At 26.7% G+C, this 12636-nt stretch overlaps 1 protein-coding gene and 1 long non-coding RNA gene across 2 annotated transcripts; both read right to left on the reverse strand.

Moving 5' to 3' along the window:
• Positions 1-4843: 4843 nt before the first annotated feature.
• Positions 4844-11604, reverse strand: LOC113559795. Its single transcript, XR_003406029.1, has 3 exons — positions 11491-11604; positions 6698-6896; positions 4844-6062 (listed from the first exon to the last, which is right to left on the reverse strand). It is a non-coding gene; the product is annotated as an uncharacterized LOC113559795 (long non-coding RNA).
• On the reverse strand, positions 7997-10470 carry LOC113559794. The gene is made up of 2 exons (XM_026965551.1): positions 8145-10470; positions 7997-8055 (listed from the first exon to the last, which is right to left on the reverse strand). Exon 1 carries the CDS (start codon positions 9748-9750, stop codon positions 8158-8160), a length of 1593 nt encoding a protein of 530 aa, XP_026821352.1. The 5' UTR covers positions 9751-10470; the 3' UTR covers positions 7997-8055; positions 8145-8157.
• Positions 11605-12636: the final 1032 nt, after the last annotated feature.

A 12636-nucleotide genomic window follows, 5' to 3' on the forward strand; every position in this document is an offset into this window, starting at 1 on the left:
GCGGAGGGCCAATAGTCTCTAAGGTTTATTATAGCTATATTATGTTTATAATGTATGTATACGTATTGAACTATTAACGATTGCCAGCCTTCAGTCTCGTCTCTTATGACATTCGTGATATTACGTCATATCAAACATATTAATAGGCACGTTACGATATCATATTGTTCCTGTTGAACCATTTAAAACGTTAGAAAAACTTATCAAAGAAAAATAGCAGTCGATTTTTAAATAATTCATCGAAAATATTATAGAATATTTTATATTTTTATGTTATTAAACATTGAAGAATTTACATTTGCACTGTCCGGGTTTAATGCTGTTGATAATTATTGGACAAGTCACGAAGTAATTTATGCATCAATACGATAGAACCTACACATTAAGACTTATTAGAATACCTAGCCAAGAATTATATGGAGAAATATCAAAAAACAAAAAATCTGCTCCTTCATGTAGATATATAAAAGAAGAAAATATTTATCCTCAAAATAAATATCAGAAATGAAAGCTTCTGTATCTTAATTATGCGATATTCTGATGAATAAAAATATTGTTGAGATAATTCTGTTTTTAAATTAAAATGTTAAATAATTTATATAATTGGATATTTTTATATCTTTTTTAAATTTAAGATCAAAGAAATTTATCACGTATTAAAATTTAAAAAATTGTATTCATACATAAATTGTCAAGTTAATCGTTGTATAAATATACATACTCTTCATGTTGACCTAATTATCTATATTGTATGAGAAATTATTATAGTTAGTACTAAGTATTTCCCTCCTTACTCTACTCAATTGAAAATGTTGAAAACACATGCTGGGTGAGTACTTAAAACCCACAATGACACGACTATACATTTGTGACCGATTTTCGATCGTTATAATTATAAATTAACTGAGCTGGATATAATATACGATATGGCATGGACCTTTAGTAGCACTCAGGCTGCACTCCTATAATATAATATACATTATAATCATTATATACAGTATTGAACTCCTATTCTAAATATGAAATAGCGCCTGCGCACTAGTGTATGTGCATTCACTATTCGGCATTCGATTATAAAAAAAGAACCAAACTCAGCATTGTATAATAGCAATAGAAAACACAAATAATTTTATTGTTCTAGACTAAAGATCAGAAAGCATAATACACAACGCATTATACAAAAATAGAATACGTATAATAATCCATATTAACAATACAACATAGGTACTATAATAAGTTATTATAAACAAGATAACATCGCATTAAGAGAGTGCCCAATAAAAATTATTATAATTTGACTAAGATTTTTAATATATGAGAGTTTGTGTGTAGTACGCATGTGATAATTTAAATTCTTAACTTTAAAACTAAACGTTTTAGTTATAACTTTATGTTACCGGTATTTTATATTTCCTCCTACGGATAATATAATTATATATTTTTGTAGTATTCCTATTTTTTAAATTTTCATTTTAACCTACATTTAATATTTAAACCATATTTTAAATTCTTTTAAAATAATAATATTTTGTTTTATTTTAACTTTTAACATTTTAATGGACATGCAAGTAATTATGTAAAGCACTAAAGCAGTTTGTAAAACTTGACTAGGAATATTCTGTATGATAGAAATAATTTTCTGAAAAAAATAAATCGTGATTTATGATTTCAATTTAATTTTAATAGGAAACTTTCTTTCTTAGACACCCGTACAACGAGTATCGCGGTATTGAAATTGAATAATGAGTAAAAAAAATTATCTTCACAGTTTATACTATAGATATATGTATAAGTATAAATGTATAACATTAATAATAATAAACAATAAACAAATCTTGTGATAATATACGAAAAAGAAACACATAGTAGGGCCTGAACCTAATGAACATAAATCATTGGGAACTATATTTACTATAATATGTTGGTATTTAGTTGGGGATTGTTAAACCTCAGTTCTTATAATACCTAAACCAAAAATGTATATTGTGTTTGTGTTCAAAAACGGAAGTGTTTGAATGCACTCGATCCGATCATTTTATGGAACTTATAAAATATTAATTTTAATTGAAAACTGCATGAGTGTAAAATGCAATTAAATTTTGTATTACAATACAAATATACAATGATGTTATTATACGATGTAAAAATCTATATATTATTATTTTTAAATTATTTTTTTTTTTAAATACCTATGTCGTAGTATTTAAATTTTAACTATATATACATTTTGAAAAAGAACTCATTTGTATATTATTGCTTACTAATTTTGAAAAAAAAAATAATATATTTTTATATTATTATCTTTAAATTGTAACTTACTATAAGTAATTATTATAATAAAAAAATTAACTTTAAAATGTTAAAAATACAAATAATCTCCTGATGTTGGATATTCGTTAGGTAGTAAATAAGTTTCATACAATGATCGGGACAAGAATGATTCGAACATTATCTTTTTGTCTCAATTGCAATTCGAAAAAAATATTAAACAAGTTCAATAGTTTAAGCGTTGAGTAATTTCTAGGTCATGTACAATTTATGTAGGTACTAACTCGGATTCTCTGGTAGTTTCTGTTCCTTTGGTTTTCCGTTCATCAATGGTGACTGGTGATGTCCATTTCCTGCAACAACGCTTCAAAAATTTGGACAATAACGGTAAAAATAATTACCAGATTAGATAAGCAGAAAAAGATTATAAGATAAAAATATCCCCGTCCATCACGTCATATACCCTACAGTATAATATTATATTTGTTTCTTATTGCTTTGTTATTAATTTTACAAATTGTACCTAAATTCTATATTTACTTACACGGAGGACAAAAAGCCTTTAATTCGCCAATTTGGTCAACTATGTGAATAACACAATGGATACAGATATACGTACGTAAATTATTTTTATTTTTTTGTTATTTGTTATATTCTAAGCTTATGTCCAAAGACTATATTTACATGAGTACCTATTAATAATTATTACGTTAATAAATCATGAACAATGGTGAAATAGAGAGAAAAACAATCGTATAATACAGCATAAATCAGTATTCAGTTTTCCTGAATATAAACGTTAAGCTATTGTATGAGATTAAAAGTAATAGTCAATAGTGGTAAAGTATATGATAAACATATACGTATTTGAAACAGCTAAGAGACTGCAGGACGGTTCAAAATATAATCAAACCGAATTAGCACTCATAAGAGGTAAATATGTACCTACGGCACACAATATTTAAATGTATGTATGTATGTATGTATGTATGTATGTATGTGATATACCTACATGTTTTTTATTTGTATAGAATTAGTGAATACACATAAATCATAATGGTGAGTGGGCCGAAGAGAAGTGGTGTGAAAATAATACATCTCAATTCCACGAATGACAATAAAAAAAGTTCCTTCATAAGTAAACAAACCTATTATGTACATAATATATTTCAATGACATATAAATATTATTGTATTTTAAACACTAGACCGAGCGATCATAGATTTATATATATATTAATACATGAACTGTGCGACCCCCATTACCCTGCTAACATTGTTAGCAATAGATAACGTATAAGCAATGAGCTATGATAAGACCTAAGTAGAGCCGTATTTAAAGGGATTTTTTTTAATGTTGATCGTTTTAATCCTCTAGCTAATTCCGTTCCCTTATTTTTTACAATATATTTATCTCGTATTTTAAAATTCGTAGTTTATTGTTACCATAATTTAAAATATATTATTTAATATTAGCATAAATACCTTAGTATTAAAACTTCAAAAGTGATCTAAACTCATTATTAACTATTTTTTTTTTTAATTTACTAGATAATATGTTTATTTTGTTATAATAATAATTTGAAAAACCAATAATTTAGATTTTTGATTTGGTGACTTTTTAGTTGCCCTAGGCGGTAAATTCCTCATATGGACTTGACCTTAAAGTATATGCAACGGAGCCAAAGTGTCGATTATCCAGATCCACATTATGAAATTAAAAAAAAAAAATTGTTATTATTTTTTTAATTTTAAATTTAAATTATTATAAAGTATTTCAGAAAAAACAAAAAAAAAATGTGAAAAATGGTATTATTTATCAATTATATAATTACTGCGCAATAATCAGCCTAAATACAACATAAATATAAAGAAACTATATCCTTAATCAGGAGTAAAGCACCACCACATAAACTCATAAGAAAACGCTAAATTTAATAACCTAATTAGGTTTTGGAGAAAAGATATTTAATGGAACCCACAATAAACCATTTCAACTACAATAAGTTTTCTAAAATTTACCAAGAAATTATAGCCTTAAGAAAGAGAAATTACCAATAGCACTCAAATAAATTGACAGTTTGGAGAACACTGAACCACTAGCTCACAATAGTTGGACGGATAAGAGAGAACCTCACAAATATTTTTGAATTACAATAAAATAACTAAAATGGTTATTTTTTGTTTAAATACACCAACTTATAACTTCAACAAACGTATATAAAAAATTAATTGCGAATAAATAATTTTTAAATAATAGGTTTTTGTAAGATAAAGAACTATTTATAATAACCTTGTTTTAAATTTACAAATATATAATATATATTGAAATTGAAAATGTTATGAATTCATAACTACAAAATAATTTACAAATTTACATATATATATATATATATTAGTGATTTGTATGACAAACACAAGAATAAAAAAAACACATGTGGTTGTTAAACCAATACATTCGTCGATTTAATCAAAATCTAAATTAAAAAACATTTAATTTTTTTTAAATATTGATTTTCTCAATACAAATTTCAAAAAATGATGTTTATAATCATCATTTTTTACACACACGCAGAATATAATGGAACAATCAAACTTACTTTTTAAATTATTCTTACATAGCGTTATTTCTAGTAGCGTCCTTCATCTTACAAGTTGGCCTTACTACAATTATCAGGTTTATGCGCTATTGGATAGCACAAGTAGGTTTTTCCTCGTCGAACACTCAGTCTTTTGCAACTATTATTATGTATAACCATTCAAAAATGTATGAGTATAAATAAATAAAAGTATCGAGAAGCCGCTGTTATACACTTCAAATATCTTAAAATATTACAAATTTAGACAAAAATAAATAGATTGTACACAGTAATTAGTATCTTATTAAATTGTTTTCACAATTTCACATCAAATGAATATGACTATATAGGTATATAACAAATTGACAAAAGGTTTAAAAAAATGGTTGTATACTATAGTATGCTTATAAATTGTATATTACCCTGAGAATTATATAAATTTTTCGTGACAAATTACCAGCTGTATTATAATGTAAATATATTAGAAATGTGTACACAAAAAAGTACAAAGTAATATAGTACTACAGTATAGTAAAGTGGCCGTTAATATTACCCAGTATTAATATTAAATACAATGAATAATTTTGCTTATTGTTTCTTCAAGTGTACCTACAGGTTCTACCAACTGTATGTAAATTAAATGTAGATATAAATTTTATTATTATTCATAAGCTGCTTTTTGAAACATAATAATGTACGAAACAACAAAAAAATGAAACCGGGGAAGTCGTTTTAATGTGTAGTATAGGTGTCGACTGTGTCGAGTATACTTCAATATGTTGCATACAAATACGGTTCCAAGCAGAAAGAGACGGTATGTCAGCTTTATATTTTAAAAGACTTACCGTATAACGACTATAACGTGAAACTTGCAGGTGGCCCTGGGATATATATAGAAGATAGAGGCTCCCATGACGAATCCAATTAATAAATAGTAAAGCTAGAAGTTAATAAAAAAAAATTTTACTTATAATAGTAAATTTGTTTTATTACTAACATAAGTTTATTAAAAACAATAACATATTGTATAGTTAAAAAAGAACTTTACGAGCCTTTGTTTGAACGACTTGTCTATCTAAGACATCCTTTAAATGTAATTTTCGTGTTCGCTTATTCTCAATGGAAATAATTGAAAGCCACTTGGATGTTCTTTTGCCACCATACTTATAGTATATATTTATTTTTATTATTTTCAGTCTTAAAAATTATAGTTTTGCTGCTGAAAAAATAATGGTATAATATGTGATGTATATAAAATAAAAGTAGTGCATATATATATAAGAGTATGTCGATGCATGTTGAGGAGAATGTTAAATTAATAACATTTCTAAAATTTCTTTCGTTGTTCTGGACATAAATAAATATCCATAAAATTCAAAAAAAAATTTAACATTTGAATTAAAGTTTTTTTTATATCACGATGAAAATATTATGACTCCCTTCCAACCAACTTGGGTGATGTATTAAGGACCACGGCCTAAATACACAACTGAATTTATATAATATATTGTTATATAATTAATTTATTTTTTTATAAAAAAATTGCAGGTTGAACTAATTTTTACCAAAACAAATTGCAATATATTTCAATATCCCATATAAGAGTATTATATTATAGTTATTATCAAAATATTATTATATATGTAACTTACGTCAATACTAATTCGTGACGTAACGTTGAACAGTGTAAATAGGTTTAAGTTATAAATATAGCTTAAAACTAATTTAAATATTTTATTGTGTATTATAAACAATATGTATTACGTTATAACAAAAAATTTAAAGAGTTGGTTCGCTCAGAATGAAAAATTTAACTAATACTAGAAAAAATAAATAATAACTAATATTCACCGTAAAATACGATTGGAAAAATTACAATATTCTTTGATTTTTTACAGGACAACGTGCAAGCAAGAACAAAAATATTTATTTTTTCTCTTTGGTTCTACTATGTAAGATTCTCAAGTCCTTCATACGAACGCAGTCAACTGAAAAACACATGTTCTTGGATGCTTTCACAGATGTGCTAATTAGTAATTTGAACAAATGGCTGGAAGATTAGAACCAGAAATAAATAAGTCATATTATTATAATATTACATTATTACCTACTTATATATTTATAAAATGTATTAAAGTACCTAGTAGACTAGTTAAGTAGTTAGTATACTTACCTACTTAGACAACATGACTAAAAATTTAGACAATATTGAAATCTATTCAACAATGCATTGAAAATAATTATTTACGATATAGCCCAGTCAAATTAGGAAAAAGTTCGGAACTAATTCCACGAAAGCTGGAGTTTAATTTTTTTTTTAGATCATACCTTACTTATAAACATACTAAAAGTCCTGACACCTACCCCTTGTGCGTAGCCCCCCACCCCTCTTCAAAGGGTGGCGCACCCCTTTCACTTGTTTCGCTTATAACTCGTTAGATTTTTAACTTACGATAAAAATACCCATGACCAAAATTAAAGACCATACAATTTACCATAGACTTGTGCTACTTTTAATATATATATGTTGCGATAAGTGTTATTTTTTTAAAAAATATAAAAAATAATTTTTTTTTATCTTTTTTTTTATTGTGTTTTAGCCAAAACCGTCAATGATACGCTGAAATGACCTATGACAAAAGTTAACGAGCATATTATTTTACATAAGATAACGTTAAATTATTTTAACAATTTTAATTAGCATAAGTAAAAATGTTTTTTATATAAAAAGTGACGATGTAATTGAACAATTTGTTGACAATTACAAAATATAAGAATCAGAAATCTAATTACAATATACTAAAAAAAAAATGTCGAAAGCTGAATTTCGGTATATGAGCAGTTTATACCTTATTTATGAACATACTAAAAGTCTTGACACCTACCCCTTGTGCGTAGCCCTCCACCCCTCTTCAAAGGGTGGCGCGCCCCTTTCACTGTTTTCGCTTATAACTAGTTAGCTTTTCAACTTACGATAAAAATACCTATGACTAAAATTAAAGACCATAAAATTTACAATGAAAATACATTATTTTATTTTACATACATATTTATAAAATTGAAATAAAAAAAAAGTTAATTATGAAACTATTAATTACATACAGTAATTTATAAAATATTTACAAAAATTGGAAATTATACATTTATTTTTATTTTTTCAGACTATAAGCTATGAAGTTAAATATAAAAATAGTGTTGGGTTTTGGGTCCTGAAACAAAATTAATTAATATACTTAATATTTTCATATTTAATTATTTAAATTATATTATGTATTGAATTATTAAAATCATACAGTACCTTATTAATTATATTATGTGGGTCTAATTTTTTTTATTGTCGGTGTGTTGGTTTCTTCTTTTTGATTTCCAATTAAAAATATTTCATCGATATTGTCCTCAAAGTTGTCATCAATATGGTCCTCTTCTACATCATCTATGATCGGTTGCTGATTTAAACATGAACCTCCGTGACAATGCTTGCATATAACCGAGCATAGCAATCCTGCTTTTCGACAGCTACAATTTTGTTCACATGTTTTTGCGCAGGCACAACTGATCACTTTTAAAAGAGTATCCGGCGCTGGTGGCTTTTTCGTGAAAACTGGATTTAGTTTGCCATTATCTTCTTTCCATCCCCAATTCTGTGGATTTAATCTATTACCACGCCACAACTGTATTTGCAAATACACTCTATGTAAATGTTCTCGTGCCGCATCGATAGTAGGCGGAAGTCTAGCTAGTTGTACTTGTTTTTTGTTGGAAGCTGCGGTTTTGTGAAAAATATGATGTCTTAAATTATTTAAAGATGTAATATGGGCTGGAGCTTTATATAATGCTAAAAGATATTTTTCTCCAGCACATTCAATTTCTTCGGGCGATGACGATTCATTATTAAATATTAATAATGAATCGTGTAATTCCGGGTGTTTTTGAACTGTTTTCAGGTGTTTTATTTTGCCTGTCTGAAATAATGACGAAGTAGTATCACATCCACCCACCGCATGGATAAACATAAAATATTGAATCTCATTTTTAAAATGTTCTTGTAAACTTCCAACAGCATAAGATCTTGTTTCTATTTTTCCTCTACCCGGTTTTTCGAATATTATTGTGTTTTTTGGAGGACTTAATGTTAATAACAGTATAAGTAAATCAATATCCTCTCCTATGACCACTACTTGGATATTATCGTCGGTGTTTCGTATAGCTGTATTGACAATAAGTAAATCAGCGTCATCTTCGGCTTGATGAACAAGAATACCCGAAGTCAAAAACTTTTCAGTCAACATTGTTATAAGCCTTATTTTGTTCTCGGTGTTGGATAAAAATTTTTCTTGAGTGGTTAGTACATCCATTGACTCTTCAAAAATTATGTTTGTACTCGTATACATATTTTTTCGTCGCTGTCTTTCTGAATTTTTAATATTTAATTCGGTATTTGCGTATCCATCAAATACAACTATGCAGTTAGATCCATAGTGTCTTTTCACGTAGCTTATATAATTTTCTATGATATTTCCATACGTCGAAGTTGAAGGCCATACAACACGATGCAATAAGAAACCTCCATCGATTACTACAATAACATTTTTGTCCAGAACATTGTATGTGTTTGTTGTAGTTAGAAACACATCATATAAAATTGATTTTTTAGATTTTCGCATTTGACCTGATTCGTCGAACAATGAAAGAGGAATAGGTGATAACTCGTATTCAAAACATTCTTTGAGCTCTTCGTCAGTCTTAACTCTTATCATTATTCTTTGGAAGAGTAATAAAGGATCAATTGAAAAAATGTCATCTCTAATACAAACCGTTAGTTTTTTAGCAAAATCTAAAGGGACTACGCGATTTGCTCGTTGTAACTTGACATCACTAAAATTATCACCTATAACATTGTTCATCGTCTGTTGGCCGACTTCTTGTGCTTTATAACAATTAATTACAATACAACAATAGATCCCCTCAAGATTCAACGTTCACTGAAACCCTGTTTGTGTACACGTGTACTATGGCCGGCTCACCATCCACAACAATTCCGATTCTACGAATTATATCTTTTACAACCATTGCGATAATATAAATAATATAATATACACGTTAATATAATCCAATGACATTATTCATACTGTATATTTTATAAAATTATACGACTATTTCAAATGTACGACTTACAATAATTAAAATTATTAATATAATTTAACATTACATTATGTAAAATAATATGCTCGTTAACTTTTGTCATAGGTCATTTCAGCGTATCATTGACGGTTTTGGCTAAAACACAATAAAAAAAAAGATAAAAAAAAATTATTTTTTATATTTTTTAAAAAAATAACACTTATCGCAACATATATATATTAAAAGTAGCACAAGTCTATGGTAAATTGTATGGTCTTTAATTTTGGTCATGGGTATTTTTATCGTAAGTTAAAAATCTAACGAGTTATAAGCGAAACAAGTGAAAGGGGTGCGCCACCCTTTGAAGAGGGGTGGGGGGCTACGCACAAGGGGTAGGTGTCAGGACTTTTAGTATGTTTATAAGTAAGGTATGATCTAAAAAAAAAATTAAACTCCAGCTTTCGTGGAATTAGTTCCAAACTTTGTCGATTTTTGGTCTAATTTGACTGGGCTAATAGGTGGTTATACTTTTGTATTCCGCCGCGTATAGCCCCGGCCTTAGATTATGTCCACGTAATACATCGATTAGTAAAGTTATTTAAAGTAAATAATGGCTATAAATAATAATAGATACAAATGCAACTTATTTAAAACAAAATTAGTTGCTCTAAATTAATTAATAACTTAAAACTAGGTTTCGGATTTGAATACCATATACACAATTAAAAAAATTACTCAAAAAGTGAAAAAAGCATTTATTGTCAATATTAAATGTACCTATCAACTCATTTTAATCTATAGGTAGTATGGGCAGTATGGCTTCTTAAATAATCATTAAATTAACTTATCGATACGTCTAACAACGATGATAAAGCATCATACTCAAGTAATTTTAAACATAACACCGACAACGAGTCATCTATCTCTATTTTAATCAACTGATAATTAAACACAAAAAATAAAATAATGTTATTAAATTAATATAAACAAATAGTAGTATAACTCTAATAGTAATCATTCCATACTATTTAAGATTATTTCATCAAGTTTAAAAGAACTAGTTTGAAAGAATATATTTATTAGAATTATTACTGCCTATTAATTTTATGTATGTGCTCTAATAATTGTTTGTACACTTATTTAGTAATTTTTTATTAGAATCAGTAAAATTACTTCTTTGTATCGAAGTACAAATGCTGTACAATACATCGAAAGAAATTTTCAACCGAGAAATGTGTTCGTCTGACATCAAGTGAAACGTTATATTTATTTTTGAAAAGTTTTATTATGGTTATCGTTTTTGTTTTTTTTGTTTTTGCTTTTAGTCGTTTTCAATTAATGAACTAACATGATAAAAAGAAAAAATACTAAGAACTTAATTTAGTCAATATAATACATTAAAATATGATGAAAGTTTTAAAATTTTTAGCGACGTAGATAAATCAATGAACTTTTAACGAAATAAAAAGCTATTATTTTTGTGCGGTTGTATTTGTTATTTTTGAAATAGGTCTTAAACTTACTATGGACTATATGGTGACTCACTAGTCATATGTAGCTATTGCTTGCACTGCAAATATATTAATTATGTTGTGATAATATTCAACATATTTGAATTGCGTTCTAGTCTGTTAAACATCAAACTCCTGGGCTTCTGAAAAAAAATGTTATCCGTGAAAAACCACCAATACCACTGCACACATACTTTCACTGTAGAACATTAACAACTGTTATACATATAATAATATACCACATGAAACTAGAACACATTTTTAATAAAAAAAAAAAAATACGCACTTTGAGTTTTCAAATTATTTTTGTTTTTATTGATTTATACATCTTTTTATTCATGTACATAATATATATATATGTATATACGTGAGGCTATATATATATAAATATACATGTATATATATAAATACACACATATATAATTTATTATTTATAAATTTCTATATGTATACATATATATAAAGTAGAATCAAGAAGTGTCATACCACAAAAATTTATTGACACATGTTAAATATAATATAATTTATATATATATTCATATATATAAAAAAAATAGGCTATTCACAAGTACAGGAAAAATTAATATTAGGTATGCACCATTGTGGAAGATAAAATATTACTAAATAATAATGATTTATAAAATGTGTTTACATTTTTTTTAAAGGAAAAATAAAAGGTTTAAAGTATAATATTATAATAGTGTGAAGATTGCAGAAGACATTATAGATACTACTATTTAAAGTAAAGAGAGAGCTAAGAGGAGAAAATAACTTTAAAAATCAAAATATCACATATTTCAATGTGGCTTAATCTTTGGTACTTGACTTTGCACAATGTTAAGGTCCATTGTGAAGCAAGTCAGACGCACGGGAACATCTTTAATTCGCTTCTCATTTAGTATATTATTACATTGATGAAGCGAATCAAAGTATGTATATCATATATCAATTTTTTGTTCTGGAATAATGGCGTCAAAATAAAATTAATATCACAAAGGCAAAAAAAAAATTAACAGTACATAATGCTTTCTGCAAAACCACTTGATCGATTAAAAGTATGTTAATGCGCTAAAAAAAAAATATATTATCAATCGAAAACAAGACAAATTGTTAAAAATGCCTAGATCCATAAGTTATTATTTACACGGATGAATACAC

The sequence above is a fragment of the Rhopalosiphum maidis genome, chromosome 3 (assembly GCF_003676215.2).
Source record: "Rhopalosiphum maidis isolate BTI-1 chromosome 3, ASM367621v3, whole genome shotgun sequence".
Lineage (NCBI taxonomy): Eukaryota > Metazoa > Arthropoda > Insecta > Hemiptera > Aphididae > Rhopalosiphum > Rhopalosiphum maidis.

Excerpts from the sequence above, each read along its gene's own strand:
- LOC113559794 (XM_026965551.1), bottom strand. The coding sequence starts at position 9,750 with ATGAACAATGTTATAGGTGATAATTTTAGTGATGTCAAGTTACAACGA.